Below are 24,864 nucleotides of genomic sequence, written 5' to 3'. Positions count from 1 at the left end.
TTTACTGGCCAACCAGTTATTGTATCTACATTCCTTTAACTATATATAGACACTTGGAGAGAGTAGGATACCTCTTTTTCTGATTTTCAGGGACCATGTTCACTCTCCCCTTCCAAGCTGGAAAGCCTCTAATCTTTCCTCTAATTAGAAACCAGATTACTTAATTCTGAATCTTGACTTGTAGCTCATTGTTTTTTAAAATTAATTATTCTTATTCAACTATTTTTAATACACAAAAATCTGTATCACTATGTATTCAAGGTCTTTGGACTAACTGGGGAGTCCATTGACCTTTTAATTATGCCTGTTTTGCTAATAAATCATTTGGATCATCTCCTCAATTATTATTAATTATCCACCACTGTTTTGGTATACTGGAAGTTGATGAACTGGCAAGCTAACAAGCTTGTTCAAAGAACATTAATAAGAATATTGAAGGATGAGGGCAGGCACTCAGCTGAAAGGAAGACTGCTCCAGATACTGAATTCTGAGAAAAGAGGGAGAGACATCTGAGGAATGGTAGATGACAGCAACAAGTGGCTGGCTAGAGAAATAAATATGGATGAAGCAAACCTCAAAGGAGTATAGATTGCTGAGAGTGGTAGAGGAGGTGTCTGGAAGTTACAGTGGCAAATAAATAATATACCAACTCCTTCCTTTCCAGGTATGCCTTGAGTAGGTGGCGATGATGAGGGAAGGAGCAATCAGCACTGGAAGTCTGAGAATGAAGTGCCATCCAGAGAGAGAGGCAGTACCTGTGATAAAAATGATATATACCTGAAGTACCTTTAAATGGATGGTTTGCAAGAATTTAGAAAGGAAAGTGACAACTATTGACAACAGCTTCACAAGAACAGGTTGGGCGGGGTTGAGTTTACTAATGTTTGAAGTGAGAAGTAGGAAGTACCACACCAGTGACATCATTCATCATCACGGAACCCTGAAGGGCAGAAGCCCCAGTCAGGTGGCACTTTCCCTATCCCAAGGCTAGACAATTGTCACCTTGTCCTATAATTGCCATGATTCAGATGAAAATTCCTTTCTGTACTTATCCAACGTTTTCTTGACTCTACCTGTTACAACTCACCTCTTCCCCAGTTCCTTTAATTTTCTTCCTTTCAGAGATTTCCATTAATATTTTTCACCATTCTAGATATTTTCTTTTCATATTCCAATTGTGCTTATAGAAATCAGAGTCTCTTGAAGACACTGCATCCCTGACCACCCCCACCTCCATCCAGGGCTAGTTGCTTCTTTTCTAGTTGTCCAATGCATTGGGCCAAGAGGAATCAGCATATTCCTTACTCCCCATTGCCACATTCAGCTTTTGCCTTTGTATCATTCAGCAACCTCTTTGTGATTCATTCCATCTCTTTCTATCATCCTACCTCAATCTCTGTTATTATCATCAACTGATCCTCAGTTCATCTTTTTTTTTTCTTTTTTGTGGCATCTTCTTTCTTCATCACCAAAACTTAGTGTTTATTTTTACTGCAACTCCTAGAGCTAACTTGTCATTCCTTTATCCCAGGCAGCTTCTCTGCTCCAGCTCCAGCAACTTCCCTTAATAGTTTTGATCCTATAGCCAATCCAACTATGTGTTGTATGTCTCTATTGGACATTCTCTATCTTGCCCCCCCCCCTTGTCTTTCTATCATTTATGCAATCAATCCTTATTTTGGAGATATCTCCATGTTCTCTACTCCTAGAAGTAATGTGGAGTCAATGAAAATTTGATCAACTGTTATGGGTTTGATGGAAGAGACTGTAAACTGGGAGACCAACTAGCTAATACATTAGATGAAAGGTAACATAGCCTAAGCTAGGGATTCAATTTGTTCTGTCTCACCTGAGGGCAAAACAAGAAGCAGTGGATGGAAACTGTAGATTGTGTTGCTCCTGTAATCCCTTCCAATTCATACCTGAGCCAGAATTCTCTCAATGACATTCTCAACATTTGATCATTCAGAGATCTCTAGTGAGGGGGAACTCTACCACTTGAGGCATCCCATTCTACTTTTGGATCACTCTAATTAGTAGGATTTAAAAAAATATAACAAGCCTAAATCTGCCTCTGTGCATGTTGTGTCCATTTCTCCTAGTTCTGCCCACTGGGCCCAAGAACAGGAACAATCCCTTTTTTCCATGTCAATTCTTTAGACACTTGAAGACACCATTCATGCTCCTCTTTTTTCTCTTCTTTAGTTGAATATCTCTAACTTTCAACTGATGCTGCATGATCTCAAGGTCCTTCATCTTTATGTTGGCTATCTCCTGAACACTCTCCAAGCTTATTGATGTCTTTTAAAAAATATGATGCCTATAACTAGACATGGTACTCCATATGATTCCCATCAGGACAGAACAATGAGACTGTTACCACCTTTGTTCTATGTGGAATGTCTACGGTTAGCATATTTCATAGAGAGAAGAACTGTCACTTCCTCTACCAAATTAACCATTAGTTACCACTTTTATTTTGTTATAATCCCAAGTGGACTTCAGGTGTGTTATTGTTCTGGAAGATAGGTGATATCTAAGTAGCAAATTTTTAAAAATCAGTTATACAGTATGAATAATATGAAAGTCTTTATACTATACAGGAGAGAACATAGTACATCCAGGATGTACAATATTTTTAAAGTGGCTTCAGTCTTGATTTATTCCATCCTTCATAGGAGTGGAGGAGGGTAAAAATTATAATAGTTCTGAGATAGGATTATAGAAAAATGATCTTCAAGAGACTCTCATTAAAACACCAGTCAAATTTTCCCTAGTCATTACAAAATAGTTTAATGTCTGCTTGATCAATAGGGTTATAATTCTCTTTAGATACAATGATCTATGTTATTATTTTGGAATGTGCTAATTGTTGTCACATAAGAATCATTTCTTGCACCCTGGCACCCTCAGATCTATTTAAGATGGGAGCAGTGGCAAGACTTCCTCAGAATTTCCTGGAAGGACTTTCTTGGATTCTTTTAATATTATGGAGATGCCATTATAACACTTAGACTGTCCTTGCTCTCTAATCTGCTTAAAAGGCACTGGATCTCTTCCAGCTGCATTACTATCATTCTTGGAAACTGTTCCATTTGGCTCTAATTCAGACATACAACGATGGTCTTGTAACTTTCAAAATGTAATGCTTAACATTTTTATAACCCTATTTTATAACATCACCAAAGCTCTTAAGAAACAGATGCTAATTTCCATGTATTCCTAACCATCTCAGGCTTCAGCAGGGAACTCTCCCATTATGGGGTCATGGACCCTGATCAGTATAAGGATAAGGTTAACCATATTGTCTCTTTCAAGGCTATATCACTGGCCATAACAAGGATTTGTAAATACAGACCAAGACTGTCAATCTTGAAGCCTGGGTATTTCCTCCAATGAAATCTCTCTGGTTGGGATGATCCTCCAAGCGCCTTAGTTTTCTCTGTGATCACTGGAGCCAGAGCAAGGATCCCTCTTCCTCCCCTAAGGCCCTTCTGGCTGTGAACAATGAAAGGCACTTTAGATTGTCCTTATCCTAAAACTGGGCGTATGGAGCTCTGACGGATGCTTTCTTTGATCAGTGTTGCTGGCCTTCCTTTGTCTATTCTTAGACTGAGAACTTAGCTTCCAATCAGGCTAGTGTAACCAAGAAGCTTATCATCCCTAGAAGTCTCCAGCTTTCTAGTTCCTGAAATTGCAGGAATTGCAAGTAAGCCATGCAATTATGCTGCATTCCAATTGAGCAATGTAATAAAGATGGAAATCAGAAAAGAGTCCATTCCAGATCAAATTAGTTTTCTAATAAACAAAAACATAATTACAAATCTAACTCAAGAGGTAATGAAAAAGAGGTTCTGGTCACAAAATAATACAAAAGGGGAGACATTTAAAAACTTATAAAACTGACATTAGCTTGTCCTCAACTAAGCAAATTTGGCCTTGTATACATAGGAAGTCAGAGCTAAGAAGAACAGATGGGGAGAGAAGGCGAATTATCTTAAAATAAAACATTAAAAATAGCACCCACTGATTGGGTAGATATTGCCAACATTTTTATTTTCCAAGTATCAGCTCTTGTTATCCTTTTTTTTTTAAACCCTCATAGTGGAAGGGGGAAATGGGATCTTGGAACAAAGAATTAGAAAAGATGTAGAGATATGGAATATCCCTTCTTCTTGCCAGTTCTTCTGATAGCTGAGGTAAGCCTAACAAGATACTTAAGAGAATGAAGCTGCTGGAGCTGTCTTGAATGAAGCCTTATTAAGCTGGTTGGGCTTTTGAACACATTAAGTAGATGCCATTTAAGTGGCTATTCCTGTTCCTTTATATATTCTGCTGCCAAGTAGCACAGCTATCCAGTCTAAGCAACAAAGCAGAAACCACAGGGATAGTTGAAATGAGGATGCTTCCCTCAACCCCTTTTTTTAAGGAATGAACTTTAACATTTATATTGGAACAACTTTTGCCATGTTCTGCTTGACCCTATAATGCAGAACTAGAAGCGATATGTAGAAGTTACAGTAGGGGTATTGTTTCAACATAAGGATTTCCTAGCAGAGAACACTTGTACCCAGTGGAATGGACTGTCCAAGGAGGTAGTTTTCCAACACTTGAAGGGACTGCAATAATATTCCAATCTTCAAATCTGGCCTCAGATACTTCCTAGCTGTGTGACCCTGGGAAAGTCACTTAACCTCCATTGCCTAGCCCTTACCACTCTTCTGCCTTGAAACCAATACATAGTATTGATTCTAAGATGAAAGGTAAGGGTTTAAAAAAAAAAAGAAAAAGAAAGATCTGCATTCAAATATTACCTGATGTTGTTTGGTGGACCCAAGCAAGTCACTTAATAGCTATAAAACCTAATTTCTTTATTTTAAAATGAGGATGGCAATAAGGTACCACAGTGGATAGAGAGCTAGACCTGGTCAGGAAGATCTGAATTCAAATCCAGATTCAGACATTTACTAGTCATGTGACCCTGAGCAGGTCACTTAATTTGCCTGCTTTAGTTTCCTCATTTGCAAAATGGTGTTAATAAATAAATCTATTACCCAGGGTTGTTGTGAGGAGCAAATATTTGAAATGTGATTTGCAAACCTTAAAGTGCTATATATGTATATGTGTTATTTTATCATTGTTACTAGTGAGCTAGAGAAGGAAATGGCAAACCATGCCAGTATCTTTGCCAAGAAAACTCCAAATAGGGTCATAAAGTTAGACGTGACTGAAATAACAATAATAAAGAATAATTGGAAGGAAATTACTCCTTGTGCTGAAATCTGTTCTATAACATCTATCTACTGAAGCCAGTTCTGCTTTCTAGGGCCAAAAATAAATTTAAATTCTTCTACATAACAGCTCTTCAAATATTTCAAGACAATGACAGTCTTTTCATATTCTGAAGACTTTTCCCAGGACTAGATATTCTCAGTTGATAAATGGAAGTTTCTTTAGAGGAAAGAGCACTAGATCTGGATTTGGAGGACTTGGATTCAAAAGCCAGCTACTACTTGTGTGACCCTGGATAAGTCATTTCCCAACTTTAGTCTCATTTCTTCATATATAAAATGAGGGGGATGGGTTTAACTATGTGACCTCTTAAATTCCTTTTCAGCTCAAAATCTAAAATTCATTATTCCTTACATAGCATGGAAGTAATTTTCTTCTTAATAGACAGCAGTTTATCAATGTTTCCTCTAAAATAGAGTCTAGGAATTAAAAAAAATTCTAAGTGTTGTCTGATGATACGCAGAGGACAGAGGATCTATCATCCCCTCTTTTTTACTATACACTATGTCACCATTAATTCAGTGTGAGATCATATTTGCTTTTTTTTTTTTGGCAACCATAACACAGTAGTGATGTATATTGAATTTAGAGACTCAGGTCTCTAAATATGAACTGCTGTTAAGGCAGGACACATCCATCTTGTGCTTGTGCAATTTATTTTTGAACCTAAGTGCAGGATTTTCTATTCATCTCTATTTCACTTCATCTCTATTTCACTTAGTCCATAGTTTTGGCCTATTGAGATCTTTCTGGATCCTTATTCTGTCATTCAGGGTTAGCTGCAGATCTGATAAGCATACTAACTGTTACAACTTCTGGTGGAGCTAGAATCTGAGGTTCTATGGAAATATTTAAGTAAATTGGATTAACAAAAAACAGAGCAAGTTGGTTTCATACATCTGAATGAAAGAAGACAAGTATTTTTTTTTGTAAAGGTAAGGTCAATGGTAAAAGGAAGAAACTAGGTATAACAATTAATGGAATATAGATACTTATATTAAAGAATGTTCCAAAAGTTCACTATAAAGTATTATCTTTTAATAATATTTATTTAAAATTGCTTAATTTTAAGTTTCAATAATGAGACTTTCTTTTTTATAAGTAATTCATTAATTAATGGTTAAATCTATGAGGCCTTGAGTAGAAAGCCACTTTTTTAATTTCAGGAAAGGCACATACCTTAGAGTTTAGAACACATAACTTAGACATCCCATTGCCACTAGGTGGCGGTGTGCAAAAACTAGATGATTAGCTTTTTGATGGGTAAGAAAAAAAAAATCATAGTTCTAAAATTGTAAAAATTTATGAAGCAAGTTTTCTTACAGTATTTCTCTCCATTATAAACTCTATAATGCAAAATTTTGTGTGAGTGCAAAGAGAACTTTTTCAAATTACATTCACAATGTAACTCTCCCTACAGTGAATTTTGTGATGCTGAATTAAAGATGAGGATATCTAAATGCTTCCTCGTGTGCATTACATTCACAAGATTATTCTCTGGTGTGAATCTTCTCATGACTAATAAGAGTTATTCTCTGGCTGAAGGTTTTTCCACATTCATCACATATAAAAGGTCGCTCTCCACTGTGTATCCTCTGATGTCGAATAAGATGAGAACTTTGGCGAAATGATTTTCCACATTCACTGCATTCATAGGGTTTTTCTCCAGTGTGAATTCTCTTATGTTGGATAAGTGATAAGCGTGCACTGAAGGATTTATCACATTCATCACAAACATAGGGTTTCTCCCCAGTGTGAATTCTCTGGTGCTGAATAAACTGTGAGTGCTGACTGAAGGCTTTTCCACATTCATTACACTCATAAGGTTTCTCTCCAGTGTGTATTCTCTGGTGCTGAATAAGTGATGAACGTACATTGAAGGCTTTCCCGCAGACATTGCACTCATAGGGATTTTCTCCAGTGTGAATTCTCCTATGTCGAATAAGGTGCGCACTCTGACTAAAAGCTTTTCCACATTCATTACACTCATATGGTTTCTCACCATTATGTGTTCTTTCATGTTTAATAAGAGTTGAAATTTGGCCAAAGGTTTTCCCACACTCATTACACTCATAAGGTTTCTCCCCAGTGTGACTTCTCTGATGTTGAATAAGGTGTGAACCCTGACTGAAGGCTTTCCCACATTTATTACATTCATAGGGTTTCTCTCCATTATGCACTCTCTGATGTTGAACAAGAGAAGAAAGCACACTGAATGCTTTATCACACTCATTACATTCATAGGGTTTCTCTCCATTATGTGTTCTCTGATGGTGAATAAGATTAAAACTCTGACTAAAGGCTTTCCCACATTCATTACACTCATAGGGTTTCTCTCCTGTGTGAATTCGCTGATGCTGAATAAGGTGACCTTTCTGGCTAAAGGTTTTGCCACATTCATTGCACTCATAGGGTTTCTCTCCAGTATGAATTCTTTGATGTTGAATAAGAGATAGGCGTGCACTAAAGGATTTTCCACATTCATTACATATGTATGGTTTCTCTCCAGTATGAATTCTCTTGTGTTGAATAACTTGTGAGCGTTGACTGAAGGATTTCCCACATTCATTACACTCATAGGGTTTCTCCCCAGTGTGAATCCTTTGGTGTACAATAAGGGTTCGATTTAGGCTGAATGTTTTGCCACATTCATTACACTCATATGGTTTCTCTCCAGTATGAATTCTCTGATGCTGAATAAGGGATAAACGTGCACTGAAGGCTTTTCCACAGTCATTACACTCATATGGTTTTTCTCCAGTGTGAATTCTCTGATGTTGAATAAGATGTGAGTGTCTACTGAAGGCTTTCTGACATTCTTTACACTTATAGGGTTTTTCTCCAGTATGAATTCTCTGATGATGAATAAGGTTAGAACTATGACTAAAGGCTTTCCCACACTGATGGCATTCATGAGGTTTCTCTCCAGTATGAATTTTACCATGCTGAGTAAATGATGATCGAGTACTAAAGGACTTCCCACAATCATTACACTCATAAGGTTTCTCTCCAGTATGAATTTTACGATGTTGAAAAAAGTATGAACGAGCACTGAAGGCTTTTCCACATTCATTACATTTGTAGGGTCTCTCACCAGTATGAATCCTCTGATGTTTAGTTAGGATAGAACTGCGGTTAAAAGTTTTTCCACATTCACCACACTCATAGGGTTTCTCTCTAGTATGAATTCTCTCATGCTGGATAAGTGTTCTGTTCTGGCTAAAAGCTTTTCCACATTCATTACACTCATAGAGTTTCTCTGTGTTGTGAAGTCGCTGATGCTCAATACTAATTGAACTCTGTCTAGGCATTTCCCCATATATATTAAGTTTATGAGCTTTCTCTCTTGTATGGATACTCTGATGATTAATAAGGTCTGAATTCTTTTTGAAAGTTTGGCCACAAGTTGCACATGGATGGATCTTTTCACTTCTTGGAACCCGCTGATGTTTAACACATTTTGAAGTCAGATTTAAGCGCCTTCCAAATTCATTACATTCCTGACCTTTCACCCTTGTAGAGGTTTTCATAGAGATCACTGTCACTGGCTTATAATTTCTTTCCAAGGAAAGGGATTTCCTCAGGACTCCCACCACAGGTTTTTCCCAGTGTTTTTCTGTTTGATTCTCAATTTTACAGGGTTCTCCAAACTCAGGTCCCTTGAATCTTCCTAGCATTATCCCCTGCAATTCCATTTTTTCTGATATTTTTTGAATTGAAGATAATTCCGTCTTTTTAGTTTTGGTCTCACAATCTGAAAGATTGAACATAAAATAAAACATAAATGTCATCTATTTTTTATTCTGGCTGAGAAGAGATTATTGGGATAGGAAGATGAAAAACCCAATGAAATAAACATTCTCTAGTATGGTGCTGGCAGGTATTAATACTAGTTTCATAGTCTGCAGCAAGAAAGAGAAAGGGAAGTTGCATAGGAGAGAAAAGGATCAAAGGAAGGGGGAAGGGCACTACCTAATGTGGCAGGGGGAACCCAAAGAATAAGGAAAGCCTACAAAGCTAAGGTATAAGAGTATGCAGGAGAAACAAGCTAAGTGAAGAAGCAAGGACAATGATAACATGAGTTCTATGAAATCTGGGAATAGTGATCATAAAGGTTGTAAAGAGAGAAGATGAGGAAAAAAATCCTCTCTCTCTCTCTCTCTCTATATATATATATAATATATAACATGTATATAAAATATACTTACATATGTATCTTTCTTAGATATACTATAAATAGGAACTACCTTTTATATATAAGAAATTGTCTCCTATGTGCCTAGAACATAGTAATCACTCAAATATTTATTGAACAGATTTATCTTGCTAACAAATAAACAAGTCATTTTTAACCTATTACTTGAAATTTGCATAGCAAATACTTAGTAAATTATTTTTTAAATTGAAATAATCTAAAGTGTTAAGAGAAAAAAGCGAGATTAGTATCTCCTCTAAAGTTCTCTTTTAATGTCTTATACTGATGTAGAAGTGATTTCAATTTTCCAAACTGACTACAGATCTTATTTGTACTCCAGTGAAGTACAAATTCTTTTGTCAAGTCTACCTAGCTGGAAATGCTTCTAGTACAGATTGCATTCAAAGAGTTCATCACAAAACCTGGACAAATTATATATTAAGGTGCTGAAGGAACTTATGGAAGTGATTAATGAGTTCTTGTTAGTGATCTCTGATTAATCCTGGAAAATAAGAGTGCTGTAAGAGTTGAGATGGACAAAAATGTCCTAATTTTTTAAAGCAGAAAAAGACTTCAAACTTAATCTAGTAAACTTGGCACAAATTCCCAGCAAACCTAGGAAGAAAGAGGAGGAAACATAGAGGAAAGCAGTTGAAGGAAGCATGGAGAAAATCTATCAACAGAGATAGAAATAGATGTAATATTATCATATGATAATACATTTAGAATTAGAAGAGACCTTTAAAAACATCTAGTTCCACCCTTATTTTAGTGATGGAGAAACTGGGATCCAAAAGGATTATGGGATTTACTTATGCTCACTTAGGTTATACAGAAAAGAAGTGGAATTCAAACCACAGGTTTCCTAAGTTCATATCTAACTCTCTTTGCATTATACTATGCTGCAACTTGCCAAGAGATTATATTACAAATCTCCTGTAAAAAGAAATGAAGAAATAGATCACAAGCCTAGCAGCACAGAGTGATATAGACATAGTAGTGATGGATAATTTTAGCTGTTTGATCTCTTTCTACCAAAATAAGAGCAACTAAATATTTTTTAGCTTTCTCTGATGATTGTTTCTCTTTAAATAACAAAGAGTGTAATGAGGTCCTGCTATTCTGGATCTGATTCCCAGAAACCAGGAAAAACTTTTTAAGTAAAAATTATGTGAACCTTGAAGAAAAGTGATTACTACAAGTCTTATAATTTGTTGTTGGGAAGGAAAATAGAAGATCCAGCCATAATTTGACATACAACTAGATAAGGGGAAAGCAGATTTCAAAGGGTTCAGAGAAAAGATACATAAGATTCCATGAACTATAGAGGAAGTCAGTCCAGATTTCTCAAGAGGAAAAGGTGGAGGATAGATAATGAAGAGCTGATCTCAGATCCTCCCTCAATTAAGGAGGAACTCAGGGTAATAACTTCACCATTTGCCACCTAGCTAATATCCAGAAACTTGTCATTCTGCAAGATTAATTTAACTCTCTAACTTGTACTTCAAATTATTTCCCACCAAGGCTGCAGGATTTCATCATGCCCCTGTGCCAGGTAACCCCCATTTTTGGCTTCTATTTATGAGCTGTCTTCCTCCATTAGACTGTGAGCTCCTTTGGGATGGGAACTGTCTCATCTTTCTATGGATCCCTAGCACTTAGCACAGTTCAAGTCAAGAAACTGGGCATAGTCTTAGGGAATAGTCAGTATTTTCTCACTGCACGTCTGGACTATGGTTTAAAATGTAGTAATAAGAAACTCCTGCCCAAAGATAGAACACATTTTCCAAAGACTGATAAGACTGTGCTTCCCTGAAGTCTTGCAAATTAAATCAAGTTTTAAATTAAAAAAAGACAGGGGAGGGAATTATATATACATACATATATGCATGTATGCAGAGGTGTCAAATGAAACTCCCATCACTTCCAGTGCTGGAACTAGATTGAAACATTATTGGGAGATATTTAACAAAATAGATACAATAGAACATGTTACTGTTTATATGTAGTTTTTAAAGCAGTATGCAGTTTTCAGGGATAGTAGTTTATGGTTTAGTGGCCCCTGTTTCTATTTTTGTTTGAGGTCACTGATCTAGATAACATAGAAAGTAGCTACATGAAGAATAATAAAAGATGAGACACTTTTAATTTCACAAGAGACAAAATGTGAGAAAGGAACCCAAAGTAAAACTCTGGTCTCAAATGTCTATGTATAAGTTTAGGCAATTAGCAAAAGGAACTAAGGGTGCTAATTTAAGGAGGGAAATGTAACATTTAGGTATTTTTGAAACCCATGACTTTTACTACAGATGAGTATATGTTATTCAAGAGAAACAAGATAGGTAAAGGGGGAGTTAGAAGTCAGGCAGCATTGTATATTAAGGAAGTATACTTAGGTGAAGAAATAAAGGAACCAGAAGAAGAGAATACTTGGGTGAAGGAAAATATAAGGAAAAATGAAAATGATTTTGTCAACAGAGTATATTACAAACAACCAGGATAGAAAGAGGAAATAGATGATGATGACTTTGGGAAACAGGTCACAAGCCTGGCCCAGAACATGTTATAGTAGTGAAAAGGGATTTAAATACTCCAGACATCAGCTAGAGTTCCTTCAAAAGAGAAGCAACTAATAACTTTTTGACATAATTTAGTAATGAGTTCATCCTTTAAAAGGTGAAGAAATCAATAAGGACAAATTCTATTCTAGATAGGGAACATGCTAAAAGTTACAAAGTTAGAATCCAAAAAGATCTTGACAGGTTAAGAGCATTGGCCTGAATCTAACGGGATGAAATTCAATAGAGATACCATATGTCTTACATTTAGTTATGAAATAGAATAATAAACTGACTGAAACTATTACTTGTTGAAATAGAGAAGTAAACTGAAGGGAAACTGTTTCCTTTGCAATGACTGTCGTCCTCTGGCTTGTGACTAGAGAGGGCTGCTAAGGGAAGATGAAGCTACTTATTTATAGTGGAGGTAGAAATGAGAAATGCTGAGGGAAGCTGCCACACAGGGATACTGCCACACAGAGATGCTGGTACACAGGGGACTGCTCTGGAGAATACTCTGAGGTCTGCCTACTGATCCCTACTGATGGCTGATGGATCAGTATATCTTTCTAATCGCCTCCTCCCTTTCACTCTCTCCCTTCTCCAACCCTCTTCCTCCTGCCACCCTCTCCTCCCAATTCTTCCCTCCCCTCCCCCCCCCCCCCGAGTGAACTAAAAAATACTCTAATTTTCATTCTTAGGTAAGGGGTTTATTATGATAACAGGATGGGAAACTGAGGTAAGAGGGATGAGGATTTCCCTAAACTATAGGGATAATTTTAGGAGGGTTTGAGGAAGTAGTCCAGTCACAAACTGTGACTCTAAGACAGGGAGATGGAGGACAACAGCAGTTTAAAATCTTTCTTCTTCTTCACAAAATCAGCCTGGCTTGTCTCTTTTCTCAGCTTCAACCCCAGAGAGAAACAAAGTTCAACATCTCTCAGTTTCTCCTGACCAGCTCAACTCTCATATAGACCACCAATTCAAAAGCCAAGTTTCTCCTTCTTGTCAACTTCAACTGTCCAAAGCCAGAGAACCCCCAAAACCAAGTCAGCCCCACAAGGGTCTTTCTGCCAGGTTTCTAACCTCCAGAGAGAGAGAGAGTGACTTCAAGTCCAGTCCCCTCCCCCTCTCAGCTCAACTGCCAACTCCTGGGAACATTCTGTTTTGGAAACTCCTTCTTTTGATTGACAGATAGGTCTCCATTTTCTTGTATCTTGATTTACAAGTTCTCTCTCCCCATGCCTCTACCACAGTTATGTGACAGAGGTTGGAACTAGAGAAAAAGTGCCAAGCTGAAGAGTATGTGAAATTGATCACTTCGACAGGGGAGGCTTGGAGAACAGTGAGGGTCTCTTGGTCTTGAGAAGCTGAAGAGAGAAGGTGGGAAAAGACTTTCTCCTGAGGGTTACCCATTTTTCCTGCTGGTGACTGGAAATCCTTCCCCCCAACACTTCCCAACTAAAGGGACTTTCTGAAGAGAAACCTGAGCAGACTTTACCTCAGCTCCTGTTGCCCTGGGGTGAGTCAACCTGACTATTGCTCAGGGGGCTCAGGCTGCCAAGGCCTGAGTTCCCTGCAAACTCGAGGAGGGAGGGGAAAGGGTTTAGATGGAGACAGGGACCCCCTTTTCCCACATTCCTTTTCCCATTCTTCCCTGCCCGCTATTCCTTTTGTATTACCTGGTTGAGTTAACATTAAAAGTTATCTGTTCCCCAAGCTGAGTGTGAATGAACAGATCAAGGGGAGACCCTTTGGTCTCGAGTAGTGGAGGGGAGACAAGAGGGACAATAGCAAATTGGGGAGTGCAACTTGGCTAAGGAGGGAAGGCAGAAGAGGGGAAATCTTCAAATCCCCTCTCCTCTCTCTGAGCCAACTCATTATATCTGCTATCTCCCCTGAACGCTGCTTTGAGAAGGGGGAGGGGGGTTCTCCTCTCTTTCCCCCTCTCCATACCAAAAGTCCAAGCTTCCATCAGGGCACAAAACTTCCTTTTATCTTTTTTTAATACAGTTACCAAAAAAAAAAAAAAAACCCACCAGTATAAGATGGGAAAGACATAGATTGTAGCTGTTCTGAAAAAGAGCTGAGGGGTTCTAATTAATCAAGCTCAAGGAGTTATCAGTGTGATGTGGCAACTAAAAAAGCTAATGTAATCTTGGGGGCTCATCAAGAAGGGCCCAGCTTCTAGGAATAGGAAGGTGAAAGTCCCACTGTACTCTACTGTGTCAGTCCTTATCCTGGATTCTGTGATTGATTTGAGGAACCATAATTTAAGAACACTGATAAGCTGAAAAGTATCTAGATGAGGGCAACCAGTATGGTCAAAAACCATGAGGAATTATCAAAGGAACTCAAGGCTATTTAGTTTGAAGAATAGAAGACTCAGGGGGAACATAATAGCTGTGGGACAAATCAAAAGATGTCAACAAAAAAAAAAGCCACAAATAAGAAAAAGTCAATGATGGCCTTTGAGAGAAAAATATTAGCAAAGTTGTATGAGAAGCCAGATTACAGAGATTTTACTGAATGAAATGGTTGGTAAAAAGATGGGAGGAAAACATAGTTCTGAGGATTTTGACAGTGACTGGAAAGTGAGAGTAACTTAAACAAGTAGCACAGTTAAGGGGTTTTTGTTTGTTTAAGAAGACTAGACCAGAAGATCCAGAATAATTAATGGAGAAGGATTCTGAAAGAGGAAAGGGATGAGATCAAGAGTACAAAAGAAAGGACTAGCCTTGGAAAGATAAGTTAGGCCAGAAAAAACATATCCAGTATCCTGATGAGTACACAAGAAATGTTTATTAATAGAGGTAAGGAATTAGTACTCATTCACTCACCTGAAAAGTCACTTTTTAGGATCTCTCTCTCTCTAGCTCCCTGTTTGTCCAAGACCCAAGGCTCTTCCCCTTTTTCCAAATGGGAAATCACATCAGGTTTGGATACTGAGAATCCTGTTTGTGAGGAAGAAAATGGCTCTGGGTAGTATGTCATAGGCACCCAGAACTGTCTTAACTCAGTCTCTACCCCTGGAGTCTGCAAGGGGCAAATAAAAAAAGATAATTTTTATATTAAGATAATGTCCCACGTTGGCATGATAGTAAGGCCTATTTATTCTCTGGCAGAGTCTCACTATTCCCTTGGGGGAGTTGAGCCAGGGAGCTGGTGATATGGGCCCAAAGAACCATTACCTCTATGTTCTTTCTTCATAAGGAGGGTAGGGAACTTCTATATCTGGGAATGATCACACTGGACCCTAGGAAAGAATTCTGGACCTGGGACAGAAAACTCAGATGATGGGGAAGGCTTAGATTCATAGAGAACTCAAGAGAACTGGCCATTTCTTGACCTGCACAGGTAGACCTGTGGCTTAGTAATAGGAAACAGAAGTACCTTGTGTTTAAACCCAAATATATTAAGAATCTCTGACTGTTGAATTCTGAGCCCAGATCCAACCACGCCTTTCTAAACCTAAGCCATTTACAACACAAGAATCCAAGAAATTCAGATTTGCATCCCAGGGAGAGGCCTTACCCAATGAGACCAGGTTCCTGTAATTCTCCAGCATCACATCCCTATAGAGGCTCCTCTGGGCAGGGCCAAGACAGTCCCACTCCTCCCGAGTAAGGTACACAGCCACATCCTTGAACATCAGAGATGTCTGAAACAATAGAGTCCTATTGTAGCTTCAAGAAGACTATCAATGTTTGGCCTTTGGATAAATGGGTAAACAAGTATCTGCAAATCATTTATTGGGAAAAGGAGAAGGCTGGCATATGATATTACACACACACATACAAAAAAAACAAAACAGGTAAATATGTTCACACAGAAAGAGAAGAGCCCCGCTTTTCAGGGAACAGTGTATATGGAGGACCCCATCCCACAACCTCCTAAGAAAGTAGACTTATTGAGTAGCTACTTTGTACTAATTACTGGGCCATCAATGTCAATAAACTATTTAGTGAATATATATATGTGGAATGAAGGATGATGGACTACATATTATGAGAGCTGTAATGGAATTTCAGGAAGTATAGCTCACCTGGAGCCTGGCAGGCAAGGACTCAGCTGCTATTGCTTGATCTCCTAGGCTCCACTCTGGGATTTGGACAGGATCAGAGGGATCAAGTAGACCTGAAAGAAGAAAACAGATCATGAGGGAAGGAAGATAGAAAGCATCTAGGCTTGCTTTTGGCTCTCCTACTAATTCACTTTCAAATACCCCAACTGTCTTCTGTAAGGGGTCAGAGAGAATCTATGACCTAAGAAATGTTGTCACTCCAAGAATGCTGATAATATGTGTCAAACTGTAAGCCCCTACAACTGTAAATACAAGAAGGCTGTGTGTGATACCATGAAATACAAGCAAAGTCCTTGAGAAACACTTAAATGGGAAATGAAATGGAGTAAAAACACGGAGTCTCTCTTTTCATGCCCATTCTACCCTCTCTGTTCTCAAAAATCACCTCCAAGATGATGAACAGGAACAATTTCAGAAAGAGCTGGAAAGACCTTCATGAACTGATGCAGCATGAAACAAGCAGAACCAGGAAAACATTGTACATTGTAACAGCAATATTGTGGAATGATTGACTGTGACAGAGTTAGCTATTATCAGCAATACAATGATCCCAGGACAATTCTGAGGGACTTATGACAAAGAATGCTGTCTACCTCCAGAGAGAGAACTGTTGTAGTCAGAATGACTCACAAAAATGAACAATATCAAAATATATTTTACATGACAATACAAGTATAACCCAGATCATAGCACCTGCCAGCAACCTGAGGAGGAAGGGAAGAAAGTTCAATCATAAAACTTAGAAAAACTTGTGAGGAAATTTGATATAACATAAACATGGTAAAAAATAAAACTATATTTTTTAAAATCCTCTCCAGAGAGTCTTACTTAATAAAGCTCCACTTCCCCTTACTCTAATCTCTCCAGTTTTCTCCTCCACAATCATGAATCTACTGGATGATTACACAAACCATCAAAGTCTGAAGTTTAGCCCTATCTCTGATTTTCTGCCCTCTTACCCTACTCATCCTTCCACTCAAGTCAAGTCAGTATCTGTGGTCCCTGAAGAAAGGCCCAGAAAGAGCCAGTATATACTCAGCTCTCTAGCAAAAGCTGCCCAGGTCATTGGATGACTTTTCCCAAAGACATCCTCCCTTCAACCACAGAGATTTTTACATGCAACCATACAAAATCACAGCTCAATAGTCTTTTCTTTGGGAAAAAAGTGAGGTCCACAGGGGAAGTCTGAAAACCCCAGAAAAGGATATGTATGGAGGAGTGAGAACCCCTTCTCTAAAAAGAACAACCCATCACACTAAAACAAAATCTACAAGTTTGCTTTGGACTAAGGTTTTGTCTGTGAAGCAGAAGAAGGACATATCCAGTTGTGATGACTCCCTGGGGACAGGCAGCTCCCCATCTCTATCTTGTAATCCTTCTTTCACTGATTGTACTTCTTTTCTAGTTGGACTGTGTGTCTATGTCCTGTTTCCCCAAATGGTTTGTGATAAACTGGAAAGAAGAGACAATCTGTCTTATTTTCTCACAACCCCCAAAGCCTAGAGTACATTCTGTGTACACAGCAAGCTCAGCAATAATTATCAGTACTTTTAGGCAGATCTTTGGCCTTCGGTCATTAAAGATAAGGATGCTTTATGGCGTACATTCAGTCATGCCAGAAATAAAGAAGCTGTAAAAAGCAATCTTCATTAACTTGTTCTGTAAAAAAAAAATCCTACTTTTGCAGAAGAACCATGGGAGGTAAATAAAACTCCTTCACTGGCAATGCATGAAATGTCTTGATTGCAAGAGTTTAGGAGATAGCCACAGGCTGGTAATGTTGGGCTCTGAATTTACTCTCTGCACCTGTTGTCATCCTTGGCCAGGACAGAATATGCCTTCTCATTTATCTTCATACCTGGAGAACCTATGGTACCCCAGAACATCTGGCCTGGGGGTATGTTACTATTTCACTATCTGGAAGGTTCTTGTGTTGAGTACTGGAATGGCCAAACCTGGGTTGTTAAGAAAGTCACCTTGGCAGTTGTGTGAACAATGGATTAGAGAAAAGAAAGAGATGTATCTGTTAGAAAACTTTAGCAAAAGCCTACGCTAAAAGTGTTGAAGACATGATAGGGAAATAGCAGGAAGCTAACCTGTCTCTCAAAGTGGTTGCCAAACTCCTCTCCCAAATTGGCCCCTAAGCCAACTGTATAGACTTCCCAGTTTGGCTCAGGACATCCCTTTTCCATCTTCCACTAATTCATAGTGTTGAAGAATTTATTAACTTAGAAGTAATAGGGAAACAGTAGCCTAGCCTGAAGCTTTGCACAGACTATTCTCCTCAACCCTTCAAGACCTAGAATGGTCTCTCCTCAACTTCACAAACTCTTGGAATCCCCACTTCCTTCAAGGATCAGCTCAGATGCCACCTCCTACAGGAGGTCTTTCTGATCTCCCTACCAATTAGTGCTCTTTACCCTTAAAAGATGATCTCTCACCTGATGGCACTGACAGACTCATAGCACCACTGCCTAAGGACATGTTACTGCTTCCTCCACTTATTCCTCCTCTTCAGAAAGAACCTCATCTCTATTACTTATCTCCAAGTGTCCAGTGGTCCTTTCCCCCTTACTCTTGTATCACCTGATTCTTTTATACACCTTCCTCACACAGGTCACAATTCTCATTTTCTCTTCAGATCCTTTTTTGTTGTTGTTTTCACACTGAAGTTTTTAAGGGAACACTTCATTACCTCTGATAATCTATAGAATGAAGAGGTGTCCTTTAAGCCCCTTTACTAATAGTATATACTCTCTCTTTGCCTTCTGTATGTTACAAACTCTGCCTCTTAAAGGAAGGGATGGAGAATAAAATGCTTACAATGGATGAATTGTTAATTCATTTACAACTACAAAAGTGTCCAAAAAAAGTGATATACTTGTGTCTGACCAGAACCTGAAGACCAGAAGTCAGTGGGATGATAATTTATCTCTGATGAGGTGTAAGTCTTCCAATACTACGTTTGTTACTAGGCCATTCTGGCAGAGAAGGGGTAACATCAAAGAGGTATTCGGGAGCTCTATTAGTCTAACTCTTAACAAGATTGGAACAAGGTTAAAACAAGTAACATCAGGACTATCATGGGACCCTCAATGAAAATAAGGAGAATAAATAGTACTGTCTTTAACTACTTGTGGGTGATCTGATATTAATTACAATTTTAGGAAATTCAGTATTTCTTGTGGGAGTATAGTAACTTAAGTGGAAGGAGATAAATTTCTCTGTGAATTCACTGGGTAACAGGAGATCATTATCTTGCTTAATGCTATAAACATGATTATGGAGACTATTGGTAGGAGGCTGAGAAAAGTAATTCTCTAGAAGCAGCTATATGGCTAAGTGGATAGCCAGGTCTAGAGATGGGAGATCCATGGTTCAAATCTGGCTTCAAATATTTCCTAGTTGTGTGACCATGGGCAAGTCACAACTCTAATTGCCTAGTTCTTACAACTCTTTTGCCTTGAAACCGATATAGATTCTAAGACAGAAGGTAAGGGTGTTTTTTTTTTAAGTGATTTTCTCATTATAATAAGACATAGGGAATCTAAAATTTGATTCAACAAACATTATCTCTTCCCTATAATCCAGAATTCAAGGACAAGTCTCTACCCATCCCCTTCAGCATGGCCCTGGTGAGCTAGTTCTCTTCTGTTTACTCCCACATTCACTGACCTCAAATTCATTCAGAAGATCAAAGAGTGGCCATGCCTAAAGAGAGGTCAGGAACCAATCCCAGTCTCACCACAGAACAGAACTATTTCCATCTTAAACTTTGTGAATTTGTTCTGTGCTGCTAAAATATGTTATTCCTATTGAGTTTCTAAGAATCATACTGTTAAAGCTGGAGGGATGTTAGAGGTCATTTGCTTGAGTCCTACCATTTCAGAGGTGAGGAAACAAGGCTCAGAGATAACTGATTTGGAAAAGGCTAATTCTCATGACTACTAAACCAGTGTTCTTTCAGTGAATCAGGTTTAGTGTCTATTGTGGTGGTTTCCCTCAGTAACAAAAACTCTAATCTATAGACCTCTCCCTTAAGCTGTGGTCAGGAATGAACGATTACTCAAGTTGGATTTCCTTAGGATCCTCCATCCTCTTCTAGGAAAGTGTTAGGGCACAGAATTTCCAGGCTCAAGGAAAAGGCATTGTTTAGAGTGGAAATGAGGGTATGCTATGAGGCATAATGAGAAGAGTACAACCCTTAGGGAGGCTGGAAAGTGTGAGAGTACCTTGATGGGGATCGTGGAGGGGGAGCAGAACCTCATGACATGGAGGTCCAGGTGGGGTCCTTGATGAGTTGTTGACTTGAGGAGTAGGTACAGAAGATAACTCAGGTCCTGTTCCGGGTGCAGCCATCTCTATCTCCTTTGAGAGTTCGTCCTTTCCTTGAGCACAGCCTGGGGCCATCAGGAACACAGAAAGTGGAAATTCAAGCAACCTCAGGACAGGAGCCACTGGAGCTGTGGCCAGGACTCAGGGTGCAACAATGGGGAGGAATAGGAGTAATAATAATAGCTAGAATTTATATTGTACTTTTAGGGTTGTGGAGCGCTTTACAAATATTTCTCATTTGTTCCATTTATCCTAATAACAATCATAGTAATAGCTAAGCACTTTAAAAATATTTCACGATAATTCTGGGAGATAGGAACTGTTATCCCCATTTAATAGGAATAGCAGTCACATTGGAAGTTTTTAAAGGGCTTTACAAAGCGTTTGCTCTGTGAGATGGAAAGTATAGGGTATAAGCCCCATTCTGCAGATGAGAGAACTGAGGTCCAGGAAAGGGCTGACCTGCCCAAGATCTCATATCAGGCCTGGATCATGATTTCAAAACAGGCCTCCTGCCTAGCACTCCGGGGCCCCCCTCTATAGTCCCCTTCTTGACAGTCCCTCCCTCCTCCAGCCTCAGTTTCCTCCACTGAAAAAGGTGACAGAGAGCAAAAGCCCCTCCGACACACACACCCCTCGCCACCCCAGGACCGGGCGGGACTCACCCTCCGCGCCGGGGTCCCCGACTACAGAGGCAAAGTCTGAACCGACCCGCAGCCCCCGAACCGCTTTCCCTCTGGGCGCCAGACCACCCGGACCGGAAGTGCCGCCCGGGCCTCCAGCGCCTAATCCGGGTCTGGGGAGCACCCAGGTCCGCTCTAGGATTCTGGGAGGACTCGCCATCTCGGTGGCGGTCCGGCTGTGACTCTGCGAAGGGTCCGGGGCTGAGGCAGCAGTCCGCCTGAGGACTGCAGGATGGAGGGCCCGTAGCTTCCCTAGGTGAAGAGCCGAGACCGCTAGGGGGCGGGGGCGGGGCAGTCATTCCAAGGTCAGAACGGCCCCGCCCACTGGCTCCGCCTCTAGGTGTGTGTGTGTGTGTGTGTGTGTGTGTGTGTGTGTGTGTGTCTGTCTGTCTGTCTGTCTGTCTCTGTGTGTGTTTCTGCGTCTGTGTGCGTTCCTTGAAGCCAGAGTCTAAATATGTTTGTTCATCAAGTTAGTAAATACTTGTGAGATTGCTAGGAGGCATGTTTGGACAGAATGCTGGACTTGTAGTCAAGACACCGTGAGTTCAAATCCTGCCTAAGACACCTGTTAACCGTGTCACAGACCTAGGCTAGCCTCTTTGCTTTTGTCAACCTTTTCTCTTCCATAAAATTCAAGTAATAATAGTATCTCTCTCACAGGGTTGTTGAGATAATAGCACAGTACCTGGCACATTGTAAGCATTTTTAAAATGCTTATTTATTATTATTATTATGTGAGCATCAAATGTGTTGGGCAAACCTTAAAACTCTACAGAAATATTAAATATGATTGGCAGTGGTATTGGGTATGAATTACTTAAATCAAGAATTTGACAGGTAGAGAGGTGCTATCTTTATTTTTATTGTATTTTTTCCAATTAGATGTAAAAACAGCTTCTAACATTTGTGTTTTAAAACTTTAAGTTTCCAGTTCTCTCCTTCTCTCTCCTGCCCTCTCATTGAGAATGCAACTTGATATAGACAATACATGTGCAGTCATGCAAAACTATTTCCATATTAGACCCCTCCAAAAAAAAAACAAGAGAAATAAAGTTTTAAAAAAGTATGCTTCCATCTACATTTAGACTACATCAGTTCTTGCTCTGTAGGTGAATAGCAGTCTTCATCATACATCCTTCAGAAATGTCTTGAATCATTGTATTGATGAGAATAACTAAATCAGTCACAGTTGATCATTGTACAATATTGCTGTTACTGTGTACAGTATTCTCCTGGTTAAGTCTTCCTAGGTTTCTCTGAAGCCATCCATCATTTCTTTTAGCATAACAGAATTCCATCATAAATTATAATACACAACTTGTTCAGTCATTCCTCAATTGATGGGCATCTCCTCACTTTCCAATTCTTTGCCACCACAAAGAGCTGCTATAAATTTTTTTGTATAGATAGGTCTTTTTTCCCTTTTCTTTGATCTCTTTGGGATATATAGTTCCAATAGTAGTGGTATTGCCAGGGCAAAGGGTATGCACACTTTTAAAGTCTTTTGGGTATTATTCTGAGAAGATTTATTTCTATTATATTGAATTATTTCTATTTCTAGGTCTTGAATTGAGGCTCAGATTTGTCCTTCAAACCTTTTCCCTTATTATTTTGTTTTTAGAAAGTTCAGGGAATGCTTTTTATATCTCCCACCCTAGAATATCTCTCATTGTAGAGCAAATAAAAAGTAAGAATGTTGATTCTTTCTTGCCTGGTAAATAAGAAGCAGCTTAGGCCAAGTATATCTGTAGGCAGCAGGACAATGTTCTTGAGTTTCACAATGTATTGTATTTCACAATGTATTTCACAAAGTATTAAACAAAGTAACTCCTAACTGGACAGAACCTGATTTCTTCTTTTAAACATAAGAATCCTACCAGACTGGAGATTTTCCATTATCACCAGGAGCTGAGGAGAGACAGAGGATATTGGACCATTTCCTCATTACCTGTTTGCCATTTGGAGATGTCTTGTGCTATCTAAGGGAAGGGCTTAATAATGAGCCTCCAAAATTGTATTATAGGATTCACAAGCTTTTTTATAGTAATGACAAACTCTGATTTTCAACATGGCTTGATGTCTGCTGGAATGACCAACCACATACATTTACTTCTCATGTACTCTCAGATGGTTTTGATCTTATCTGAATCTTTGACTTTATAGACTTTGAAGCTGGGTTTTCTCCTACTGAAACTCTGATATGTAAAAAGGTTTAAGCTTAGAGAGATACCTCTCTAGATCATCAGATCTCTGACCTTTCTTTCCTTGGGTAATTTTTTTTTCATGGATCTTTGTTATGGATCTAAAACCCCTTTCTTGGAAAAGGGATTTCTTCAGTTTTTCACCACAAGGACAGACCATTGGGGAACACCCATATTAAGGGACCATGGAATCATAGATTTAGAGTTGAAAGAAGTTATAAAGATAAACTAGGCAGCAGCTGGGTAGCTCAGTGGATTGAGAGTCAGGCCTAGAGATGGGAGGTCCTGGGTTCAAATCTTGCCTCATACACTTCCCAGCTGTGTGACCCTGGGCAAGGCACTTGACCCCCATTGCCTAGCCCTTACCACTCTTCTGCCTTGGAGCCAATACACAGTATTGACTCCAAGATGGAAGGTAAGGGTTTTAAAAAAAAAAAGATAAACTAGTCCAACCACTCTCATTTTACAGATGAAGAAACTAAAACCAAAAGGATTAAGTATCTTGTCCAAGGTTATATACATAAAGTAAGTGGCAGAATCAGGATTTGAACCAAGGTCTTTTATTTTCAATGGGGCAGCTATGCAGCCTGGTAGATAGAGTACTGGATCTGGAGTCAGGAAGATGTGGGTTCAAATCCAGCTTTAGACACTTATTAGAAGTGTAACCCTAAGCTATGTACTGTTAAAGTAGGATTTGGGGTAAGGAAAAAACAAGAGGAAAACATATTAATAAATTCTGATTTATTGATTGGAAAGGAATAAGGGTTTAGGAATATACTTATTCTTATACTTAATTTAAAAGATTAAGACTAACTAAACTATGTTACTAAACTAAAAACGTAACTTCTCAAATATCCCAATCTCATACCAGGAGTCCAAATCAAATAGAGCCAGGATCTTTTGTTTTTAGATGTCCAAGTAAGTCCAGACTGATGCTGCCAGCAGCCAGATCCAGAAAAACTCCTTCCTCCATTGATCACAGGCAAAATCCTCTTCAAGGTCTTCCAGGAGAACAGACTCTGAGAAGACAAACTGTTGGGCATAGAATCTTCACAGAACCCAAGGCTCAGGCTCCCATGGGATCCTTGGTCACATGCTACTGTCACTCATTCCCTAAGATTTGCCTTTCTCAATTTTTGCAACAGTTTTTTTTTAACCCTTACCTTCTGTCTTGGAGTCAATACTTTGTATTGGCTCCAAGGCAGAAGAGTAGTAAGGGCTAGGCAATGGGGGTCAAGTGACTTGCCCAGGGTCACACAGCTGGGAAGTGTCTGAGGCGAGATTTGAACCTAGGACCTCCCGTCTCTAGGCCTGACTCTCAATCCACTAAGCTACCCAGCTGCCCCCTTGCAACAGTTTTTCAAATTGCAAACCTTTTCATCCTTTATCACAGTGATTAACCCAGTTTGTTTCAGTTTCTCATCTGTAAAATAAACTGGAAAAGGAAATTACTTCAGTAGTGTTACTCCCATTAACCCAAGGCTTTTGCTTGATGGAATGGTTTTTATCCTCTTC

At 39.1% G+C, this 24,864-nt stretch overlaps 1 protein-coding gene across 2 annotated transcripts; it reads right to left on the bottom strand.

Annotated features, from left to right (window-relative positions):
• Nucleotides 1-6,323: 6,323 nt before the first annotated feature.
• LOC100619984 (zinc finger protein 252-like) lies at nucleotides 6,324-21,417 on the bottom strand. Of its 2 annotated transcripts, XM_007488611.3 has the most exons (6): nucleotides 21,131-21,417; nucleotides 20,363-20,530; nucleotides 16,092-16,183; nucleotides 15,581-15,707; nucleotides 14,887-15,000; nucleotides 6,324-9,047 (listed from the first exon to the last, which is right to left on the bottom strand). In XM_007488611.3, the coding sequence occupies exons 1-6, from the start codon at nucleotides 21,306-21,308 to the stop codon at nucleotides 6,784-6,786; spliced, it is 2,943 nt and encodes a 980-aa protein (XP_007488673.1). In that variant the 5' UTR covers nucleotides 21,309-21,417; the 3' UTR covers nucleotides 6,324-6,783. The 2 variants fall into 2 exon arrangements, with proteins under 2 accessions (XP_007488673.1, XP_056678775.1); XM_056822797.1 differs by lacking the exon at nucleotides 14,887-15,000.
• Between the last annotated feature and the right edge of the window lie 3,447 nt (nucleotides 21,418-24,864).

Source organism: Monodelphis domestica, chromosome 3 (genome assembly GCF_027887165.1).
Source record: "Monodelphis domestica isolate mMonDom1 chromosome 3, mMonDom1.pri, whole genome shotgun sequence".
Lineage (NCBI taxonomy): Eukaryota > Metazoa > Chordata > Mammalia > Didelphimorphia > Didelphidae > Monodelphis > Monodelphis domestica.
Note: the sequence above shows the minus strand (reverse complement) of the source record. Positions and strands in the feature narration are given on the sequence as shown.

Excerpts from the sequence above, each read along its gene's own strand:
- LOC100619984 (XM_007488611.3), bottom strand. The coding sequence starts at position 21,308 with ATGGCGAGTCCTCCCAGAATCCTAGAGCGGACCTGGGTGCTCCCCAGA. Across the intron at positions 16,184-20,362 it reads CCTCCACGATCCCCATCAAG|GTCTACTTGATCCCTCTGAT; the intron begins GTACTCTCACAC and ends TTCTTCTTTCAG. Across the intron at positions 9,048-14,886 it reads CCTAAAAAGTGACTTTTCAG|ATTGTGAGACCAAAACTAAA; the intron begins GTGAGTGAATGA and ends TCAATCTTTCAG.